Genomic DNA, 11,295 nt, shown 5'->3' with positions numbered 1-11,295 from the left:
TATCATATTATGTTTCTAACCATCGCGTCATTTTGATTATACACATCAAGATAGCTATTTGGTTATTTTATTATTTATTTTACTATTTTTACTGTATATAATAATTAATATACAGTTATACAGGTTTAGTTTAATAAAGTAATTTTACGAATAATTTTAACTGTTACTAAGTGTGATATCGATTATGAATTATAATTTAGAAGCTATAGTATTATATTATATATTCTGATATTCATATTATATATTATACAATATACATGTACTGAATTCAGTAATCAGAAATATATCCACATGGATGGAATATTTTTAAAAATATAATATAATTAAAATTTTATTTTTGAACCTGAGCCCGGCAACTATGGCCATTAACTATTGTAGGGATTATGGACTATGGATGGTAGGGTAAGGTTATTACGGTAGGTAAGCAACACGTGTATGTTTGGTCATCCATCCAGGAACTATTAGCAGCGGACGTTACTTACTCTCAGCAGCTAACTGATAGCAGCCAACTCACCGTTCCAAGCCACAGGAATATTTTTGTCCATACTTTATTTTTGATATACAATTGAATTTGTTTGCAATTTATTTATATTCTTTTTACATTTAGGTCGGACACCGCTGATCCCATTTTTTCAGGCCATCGGTTATAATATATGGGTAGACTTGAATTCAACACTGTCACTGAGGACAATGTGTGTACATTTCGATTAGCTTTACATTACATAGTATACATATACCTACAGCGACTAGCCAGAAGCTTACTAAAATATCTCCTCTGTGTGAATTACTCGGGGTAGATACCACATAAAAAACGCCGTGGCTCGTTCAACATTAAACGTCATGACATATATATATTATCGTGGATGTGATAAGAAAACTTGCGATATTATAAGTAGCTATACTGCAATACTGCAATATTTGTGCAATATACAGACAGGTAGATATCATAATAAATAATTGTTCATGGTTTTTACTAGAAAATTAATTGTTATAATAGTTATTTGAAGAGTCTTATTATCAAGACTTTAAGAGTATATTATTACTTAAGTCTACCTATATTCGTCGAACGATCACGCCAATGAATATAGTACCTACCTACATAATTATTGCGATATGAATTATTTCTACGTGGTATAGAAAAATAATTCGTTCTTCTTGATAAATTAATTTTTCCCACTCACATGTAATTTATGGTTGTGTATAGATAATCAAACGCATCGCCTCAAGTACGTACTCAGCGTCACGTTCTAGTATTAATTCATATTTTTTTTAATGCATTGAATAATATAACTTAATAACCACAACACCGGGTTAAATTATTCATAGAAAATTTGCACATTAGTTATTGCAATCATTTCTCTACTGCAATTTGTTTATATAATTCTAGTACAACTAGTATTTAGTACATATATATAAATATCTTATTTAAGCGTATTGTAGATTAGTATTCAAATACTATTCCACCGATAAAATGTTTTCCTCAGAGGTGGATAGGGATTAAACAAAATTAAAAAGTTATGTACAAAAAAAAAATGTGTCTTTAGCGGGTACCTACGTCTTACACATTGCATATTCCATAATATAATGATTATTATTTTTATTCGCGGTACAATAATGAAGCATAAGTCCTATTATTGATACAATTAAATACTATTAAATGGCTATTATCTATACAGGACCAAACAAATAATCACATCGGACAGTATAACAGTGTATAGCTATATAGGTATATACTATATACATAATATATAATGTTATTATAAATGTAAAATCTATTTTTTAATGGTGACGATACGTCAATAATTGTATTTTACAACTGGTATTCAACAATAAAATCGGTACACGAATTTTATTAGACGATAGGAAACAATATTAAAATATGAACAGCAGTTGACATAGAGTAGGTGCCGCGATGATGCCACAAACTGCAATGCACGAGGGAGGAACAGCAAATTTGAACTGTTCAAACTATGCGACATTTGCAGCATGAAATGTTCGTTTATTACGTCCCCTAAACTATACAATGTATCAAGTGCAAGTACATAATATACCAATAAGGTCATAAATCAATAACGAAGGCAATAACATAATATATAAAATATGTGTAGCAACCTACGACTAGCTATTCGTATTTCGTGCATTTATTATTCAATAAAGTGCACGATGACAGTTTTTTTTCATCAAACCGTTCAAGAATTAATAATGTACTACATATTATGTTATAGGTACGATATTATTAGGTACATAGCAATAATTTTGTTTCTGGTTACTGTTTCAGCATGTTCCGCGTAACACCCGGACCGTTTGTGCGACATAAAAGCTTACTTATGCCGATCCGGTACTATAATATTATGAATAAAAAAACGATGATGTACTCACGAATAATAATAATTAGATAAAACGAGCCGTTTAATTTATTGCGTTAGAATGTCGACTTGCGGTTTAAAGAAAATCGACTGTTGTTTGAAAAACAAATAAAAAGAAAAATACGCTGTACAAATTCAATAAGTAGGCATATATACTGTATTGTATTGATTAATGCTGTGCTCGTACAATTATATGTTATGTAATAGGATGTGTGTGAACAAAAATGACGTAGTTAAAACAGTTAACATAGAATTGCTGCTTCTTCATTATTGTACATAATATATATAATAATAGGTTTACCTAGAATGAAGAAAACACATACACAACGACAACAAAAAATTGAATAATTAGGTATTTAGAATTCTATTATTTTAGATTCTGAGCGAAGCGATGAATGTATTGATTTTACATTAATGTGTGTTTTTTTAAATTTTTTTTGTGTCTGTCATCACCTATTAGGACAGTAAAAGTGCTTGGGTTTTCTTCAACAGTACGTTTTCTGATAGGAAAGTGGATCTAGTTGGTACTTTGGGGAGTCAAAAGTAAACATTTCCCAGTAGTTTTCAAAAGCGACGTGATAAACAAAAGAAAAATTAAAAAAAAACTGGAATTTTTACGCAAAATCTGTTTTCGAGAAAATCGATTTTGGTTTTTGGTGCAACTCTAAAACAAATGACCGTAGGTACATGACATTTTGACTGAATGTTTATATTAGCATTTTCTATACACCATAATATTTTCCAAATATTTTGACTTATTTTGAGCTATTTACGGACATTTTCAGTTTCCATTTTTTTTAGTTTTTTTTTCTACAAATATCAATAAAATGTTATTTGTTGGGTAAAAAAAGTTTGAAAATTTAATAGAAGGCTCCTAGGTTATTGTTTTAAAGGTAGATAAAAAAATTAAAAATCCTTAGTCACGGTTTTTATTTATAAGAATTTAAAGTTCAAATCTTGACAAAATACGGAAAAATCAGGAAAATTATTATTATTTAATTGTAAATATTCCAGTTTTTTCGTATCTAATTGTTTTTGGTATTGATTTTTTTTAAAATTGTTTTTAAGCTAAGTTTTACTTTTGATCCCCAAAGTTTCATCCTCGTCTAATTATATCAGAAACCACATTAAAAGTTATACATTTTTTCTCGCACAAGTATAGTTTTAGCGTCTTCAGTAATACACAAAAAACAAATAAATTACAACATTGTAAAATCAATACATTTAATAGCTCCACTCAGAATCTAAAATATAATCATTATCGTCAATAATTTATTATATACCTGCTACAGAAATTTTCATATAATATCGGTTTAAAAAAGTATCACTATGCACATATTTAAACGACGAGTTGACTCATATTATTTTATTACAATTAAAGTAACTTTAAAGTGATATTATCTGCATCTGTAATATTATGTGTATTAATTAAGCAAACAGTGATAATTAAGTCTTTAAAGCGTATTCCAATGGTTCCTTGATTCATTGAAACAACAGTTAGCTATTTTATAAACTATAGATCCATTCGTCAGTAAGTTGCTTGTTTATTACTTTTACTTAGTAATGTGGACACTATCGAGTACGCCATGTTCATCACCTGAAAGGTTTTAGCACAATACGTTATTACCATGAACAATAACTATAACAATATGAACATAATAGCCAGTGTCGCAACTATAAGCTCGTGTGCAAGGATTTATTTTGAGGCTACTGCGCAAGTATGGCAGGTGTGCAAATAAATGAGACGGTGTGTGTGTAGGGGGGGGGGGGGACAAACAGGTGTTGTCAGACCGTCGGTGACAAAAGCTCGCCGCGGGCGTTTCTTATTTTTAATACAGCACACTTACTCTATAAACTTTTCTGACATCTCTAAAAATAATATCTGAAATTTTCGTAAAATCCAATTGAGTAGTTTTAGAGTACCTATATAAGCTACGCACATACAGTTGATTTTGAGGAATAGTTTCTTAATTCTAGGCCATAAGCGTGACGATATTTTGATGCATGTTTGTACCTGATTTTCCCGAATAACCAATGGCAACCATTTATAAACAAAAAAAAAGTTTCAATTTCCACCATGAATGTCAAGATCCCTGTTTGACCACCCCTTTAAAATATAAACATCAGAAAATCCTCTCTTATTTCACATCTAGATCATTAGAGGAACCACTATTCCAAATATTAAGTTCATACGTTTTGTATTTTAAAACCAGTGTTGTATATTTAAATTAGATATTACTTGATATAACGTATATAGATTGATATTTAAATAAATTGTAAGGCCCAGTTTGAGATGTCAGAATAAGCTCCTACTAATTTAAAATCGAAGTAAAGAAAACGTCGTTTTAAAAACTATTTTAAATCCCGCTCCTATAGTTAAAAGTTAAAACTAACATTTTCAAAATTTTTTTTATTTCTAAATTGTTACTCAACGATTAATAGCTTAACATTGTATTGAGATTATAAACCGAAAGCATACAGCTGATAAAGGTAGATAATGTGCAGGTTAATTTCCTAATTTTTTATCAATACATTTTTCTATAGGTAAAATAATAAAGATCATTCGAATTAACAATATATTACGTGAAAACCACAACGGAAATGAGACCAAGTGTATAGTTTATAGTGAAAACTTTCTTTTTTTTCAACAAAACAATTTGACCACAGCTATTTGACACGTATTTGTGCATTTATGCCATATTTATGCAGTGCATTTAAAATGAGTGATTTCAGCTTCCAAAATGGGTGAACGATAACTAGAAAATAGATGTTCTTGATTTATACATTGTTGTTGATTTACACCGATATAGATACTAAAGACGTAAAAAGGTAATTATTATTATCAGTTACCAGAAAATATCGTATACTTTATTAATACGTCCGGGTGGTGTAGTAAGTCTATACACATAAATTAATGGTTCAATTTCAAGTAGGCATGTACGACTTTAAACAGTATGTCATGTAATGTACATACTATATATATTTTGTAGGTAAATGCGTATTTAGATGGATGCAGCAAGTTGAAAGTAGTGACGTCCAATAATAATAATAATTATTATTATACAAACTAAACAAACGCGAAGCGTTCTAACGTCATCGTAGACGTGTGCAATGTGCATACAAAATGTACAAATAAAATAAACAACCGAAATCTGTTTTATTTATACCCTGGAGAACATTGCTAGATTTACGATGGAATTTGGTGACAGTTTCATCACTTGCTTGTCAGCAGCTGAGTTCATGTACATGGCCAGCAATACAGTCTTTTTAAATTTTAAATCCTTGTTCGTCCAATCACAGCTGTACAGCCCGAAATTCACCGTAGATCTCTAGACAGTAAGTATAAAACGTACAATAAACGAATGTGATAGATAAAACTTCATCGACATGTTTGATCGATGGAGTTGTATTGTTTTACCCCGTCTTCTATGTAGTTGAATCCATAACAAAATATGTACAGTTCAATGGTGAGCGAAGCCAGTCCGCAGACATATTTCAAAATCATCGGAGATAGAATCGAATTACCATTGAGATACGCCTATGGACAAACAATTTAATTAAAAATACATTTTTTAAATTGCATTTATATTATTGCCATTGTCATTTCTGAATAACAATCAACACTTACTACTGAGATGAGAAATATCATTGTGATTATGGTGTACGAACCATCAGCAATTTGAAGCAGGACCGTAGGTGTGACGATTTCGAAAAATGTTTTATACTTCCTATTAGTATTATAGTGAAGAGAAACAAATTATAATTCATTATTTTACACAACAATGGGGGTTTGCAATAATTTTAAAACACATATTTTTAAACTATGAAATTGTATTAATATTAATATGGTTTAAACGTTTTGTTGGATTACCTACCAAATACCAATTAAACATGATCGACGAGTGCCTGTTTAAGTACTATAAATACCTAATAGTTTGATTCATAATATAAAAACCATATATTTTAGTTTGTACATTTAATTGACATTAATGATAATATTGTATACTCACTCTACTATCTTTTGATTGTCTTTAATGTGGCTAATCAAATCGTCATAATGGTTCGGACAAGTTAGTGATGCGTTGTTTTTAACTTCTGCAACACAGGTATATATCATAATATTATTATGATACATATTATAACATTTAAATGGAAAAATGAGATGGCTAAGAGGCGATTTGTCAATTCCGAAGACAATTTTTTCATAAATACGTGACTCGAAAATCATCTATGACACTTAACATACTCATTACACCGCTCGTCGGCATATTTTTTATCAAACATGTTTTTTACGTACGCATCTACGTACATCATACGAGACAACTAATTTGTACATAATATGATTATGAATTATGATGGAACAAAATGTAATGCCAATTAAATTATTATTCTTAGTTTTAGACTTGGACAAATCGTAGGGGGACACTATATTACACCGGGCTATTTGCTATCGTCATATTATACGCGTGTTCGTTTCCCACAAACTTGGGACGAGACGCTTGTTAGAATATTGTACCGTTTTCATTAAATTTAATCTCATTATCTCTATGTTATTATATTATAGTATAATATGTGAGTAAAAGAAAAAACCTGTACACGAAATAAATACATAACAATAAATTTACTGTTTTATATCGAAATATTGAAACTAAAGTTAGTAAAGTTAGATTTTGTATGACAAGTGCCAATGAACAATAAATTGTCATCGGGACGGACGCGAGTTGTTTCGTATGTTTGCAAATTGAATAAGTAATATATCAAGTGTAATATATTTATAACTTTACTGTCTCTAAAATAACTTAAAAATTAAAAACATTTTGGTATGGTTTACCCAAGTTTTTTTCATATAAAAAATATATATGGTCACCGCATATAGCCAAATATGCAATATTATATTGGTATTCGGTTAATGTCAGAAACACTCACCTGAATCTGATCTACGGTGGTCGCCGAACGGATGGATGGTGTGCGGGTGAATGGGCTGCCCACGACCGATCTTCTCGTAGCCGGAGCTCATGGTGCGGAACATGGCCTCGAACACGAAACACATGGTGACCAGGTAACAGTCGAACGACGTCCAGCAAAACACGTTGACCGTGAGTATGATGGACTCGACGACGTACACCGCCGCCCAGATGAACGGCTTGTCGTCGTACTCTGATGTCAAGAACCACGGAATGACCAACCACACGACCAGCGTGCCGAAGCTGAGCCCGACGAACGTGCGGAGTATGGTGGACAGCCTGGCCCGGCACCGTCGCATCAGGGACGGGTCGCGGCCACCACAACGGGTGAAATCGTACCGGGCCAACTCCAACGTGATGCATATCCTGTCCGCGTGCATCGCTAACGTGTAGCCCTTGAGCAAGCACATGAACCCATACACAACCAGCATTGCCATGTTGGCGAACATTGGGATGTCGTTCCTGGCCAGGTACAGCCGGAACACTTGCATCAACTGCAGCCCGAACGTCAGGCCCACGACCACCATCGCGGCCATCCGGCATATGCCGCTGTTCAGGCCACACTCGACCGGGTGCAGCAGCTGGTACATGCCGATCGCCTTAAACAACTTCACGTCCATGGCCGTGCTGCCATCTTCGTATTGGTAGTCTCTTTCATCACTCGAGTTATCCTGATGTTTTGTCGTCTCTTCACCACCACCGTCGTTGGTTGGTGCTGCCGATGAGGCTATTTTCGAACGGATCCTATGGACAAGTGGGATTCGTCAATAGTCAACGTGTTCTTAAGTATGGCGTTCGAGTGTCCGCGCAAATCCATCCCAAACCAATGAAAAAACGTTTGCCAAGTCAGGGATCGGCATGTAAACTTTCTTGATTTTTAAGTTTTAGAAATGTATTAACTGATATCACACCCAAGCGGTGTAACAATTTGAATCCAGAAAAATGTCGGTGTGAACAGCCCCACAAAAAATTATTTTCATTTTAATTTAGTGAGATAGATCTCCGAAACCGGAGAGCGGATTTCGTTGTTTGGGGTCTTGTTAGATTTACATTGGTTCAGAACTTTATTTTAAATAGTTAATTCACTACAGAACATTAAAAAAAAATTAAAACAAATTTTATTGGGCGTTTTTTGGTGTTTTCCAGCTTTACAGCTTTGTAGAAAACTAACGATTGGAGATGAAGTTCTGGAAATCTTCACTGAACTTTTCCTAGCCAATGTGAATCTAACAAGACCCCAAACAATAAAGAAAATAAATAAAATAAAAATCTCTACCTACTATATTAATATTATGAAGAAGAAAAATTTTTTGTTTGTTCAAGGTAATGTCTGGAAACTTAAGCGCGATTTTAAAAAACATTTTTATCAAAAAGCTACACTATCCCAAGGATCTATAGCTATATTTTATCTCAACAAGTAGCTCTTATTTGTTTTTATTGCAAATTTAAGAATTTAAGGATTTTGAGATGTATGATAGAAATGTTTGTTTATAAATGGTTAATTGGATAAGTAAATATTTGTTGCCATTGGTTACTTGAGCAGATGAGGTAAAATCATGCATCAAATCGTCGCGTTTATGGTTTCGAATAAAGAAATTATATCTTAAAACAATTAATATGAGAGGTAAATGTATGTTTGTAGCTTATACAGTTATATAGGTACTCAAAAACTACTTAACCGATTTTGTGAAAATTGTTAATCGGAGATATCCGGAAAAGATGAAAAGGTATATTGTTTATATAAATAGATTCCTTGAGACTTGGAGTGTGCTTATATCTTATTTTTCAACTTCTATGGGTAGCTTATAAAGGGTAGCGCACACTTGATTTTTTCCAGCTTACGAAAAAAGAAAATGTTTTTTGTTTATCTAAATTATTGCCAGGGCTGCTGCTAAGTATTTTGCCGTCCCGTGCAATTAAAAAAAATGCCGCCCCTTTCAACAAATTGTTGCCATATAATTAGTAGGTACATAGGTATTTATACAAAATGAAAAAAAATTAATTATAAACTGGATTATATTGTAGGAGATCAAACGGTGAAATTTCGTCTTCCGAAAATGTAAAATAACTTAAGGAAATTAAATTTATTATAAGTAGGTTGAACTAAGGCACAACAATACCTTTATTTAAGAAGAATAAGAAAAAATACAACTCATCAATTTATTTATTTACATTGTTACACTTCATTGTTCTAGTTTAACTTAAAACTAATAACTTTTATAAATTCAAGTATCTGGTTATTTGTCGCCGAGTAACTTGAAAATTGACACTTGTCATTTGCTAATTAATTAAAATCATCTCGAATTTCTTACTAAAAACATGTGATGGTTTTAAAAAAAAGATACTCATAGGTACCTAACTTAAACTGTATTGTAAATATCCGTATGTAATACAGTCGAATTACATAAAATAAGAACACAATGCATGGAAATTATACATTTTTTCAAATCCCCATCCTCCGCCGTCCCGGATTATTGCTATTGGTTAGGTACATATATTAGGTACTTACTATTATAATCAGAAGAAACTACTAAGAATACTAATATTATAAAGAGTAAAAATAGCTTGTTTGTTCGGGGTATTCTATATGGGAACTACTTTCTTTGATTATTATTATTGTACTATTGTATTAGAATATAATAATATGCATATTAATTATACTATGTGTGAAATTCCTGTCCACAAAGGTTGTCAGAATATATAAAGCGGAAATCTAATGACGGGATCCAGCAGACGACTTATACCTACGTGGCCACATTACGTCGTATTATAACAAGTTGCTAAATAGTATATAATATAGTTTTGGCTTATTTCATTCAAATGGAATATTTTGATCTGTCCATTCGGACAACCAATGTGAAAAACAAAACTTACATTTTATGCTTCGCCGTCAAAGTCAAAGTGTCTTGCACGAGTTTATACTGTAGTCGCAGCAGCGTATCTGTCTGCCGAAAGGACTTCACGTGAATGATAATAATAATGTGTGTGCACAATACGCAAAACAACAGTTTACTATTGACCGCAAACATAACCCTCTCCGCCCTTGTGTCACTATATACCTTATATCACCTATGCAGTTATTTCATTGCACTATAGTCCAGTGTGCAGGACTGCGGGGCGTACATAATATAACACAGGCAGGTAGTACACATTTTTAAAAATTTACGTAGAGCATTAGGCTAGCGTATACTATAGGGTCTTAAAAGTATTATACGGGGTGATTCATCAATCAAGTCTCGCCAGTCTCACCGGTCAGCCCTAATATAATATAAATATTATGATAAATACTACTAGATTCAAAATTACATCTATTTTATATTTTTGCTATTCCATTGTTGAGGTCTTTAGTATAAACAGTTTTAATAACTGAGAAACTACTCGTTCGAATTTTGATTTAGACATCAAAGTTTTATCCACTAAATAGTTTACGGTAAAATGGGGGGGGGGGGATCTTATTTTAAAAAAAAAATTGGTTTGTATCGCCACGAGATACTCTATAGAGACGTACAAGAAATCTCAAGAATTTTAAAATATGATCTTTATATAAGTACCTAAGTATAATATTTAAAAATTCCGAAAATCAGAATTTCAATAAAATCGTTATTAAAGGGAAAACAGGAGTGAGCATGTTTGGCGAATCACCTTGTATAATATTATGAAATGTTTATTTATTTATTTTCACCGAAACCATATTATTATGCATCTCAGAAAACGCGATAGAGTTATTAATATTATATAAGTACTTCGATATACGTATTCTATTTTTGATCCCTGGGACGATTTTAATACTTAATCGTATTCTCAACACGCAATCTTTGTTTTGTAAGACACGATTTCTTTACCGCATTCAGTGGAAATACAATATTATAATGTAGGTGGGTATGTGCGTTAGTGATTTGTTTATTATTATTATTATTTTTTTTCTGTCGACGCACACGATTGACGATAATATAAAATATTATTAT

At 32.1% G+C, this 11,295-nt stretch overlaps 1 protein-coding gene across 1 annotated transcript; it reads right to left on the bottom strand.

The window, feature by feature from the left end:
* Positions 1–3,894: 3,894 nt before the first annotated feature.
* LOC132938920 (uncharacterized) lies at positions 3,895–8,888 on the bottom strand. Its single transcript, XM_061005906.1, has 7 exons — positions 8,866–8,888; positions 7,293–8,074; positions 6,377–6,461; positions 5,995–6,094; positions 5,785–5,904; positions 5,534–5,695; positions 3,895–3,963 (listed from the first exon to the last, which is right to left on the bottom strand). Exons 1-7 carry the CDS (start codon positions 8,886–8,888, stop codon positions 3,895–3,897), a joined length of 1,341 nt encoding a protein of 446 aa, XP_060861889.1.
* Positions 8,889–11,295: the final 2,407 nt, after the last annotated feature.

Source organism: Metopolophium dirhodum, chromosome 2 (genome assembly GCF_019925205.1).
Source record: "Metopolophium dirhodum isolate CAU chromosome 2, ASM1992520v1, whole genome shotgun sequence".
NCBI lineage: Eukaryota > Metazoa > Arthropoda > Insecta > Hemiptera > Aphididae > Metopolophium > Metopolophium dirhodum.
Note: the sequence above shows the minus strand (reverse complement) of the source record. Positions and strands in the feature narration are given on the sequence as shown.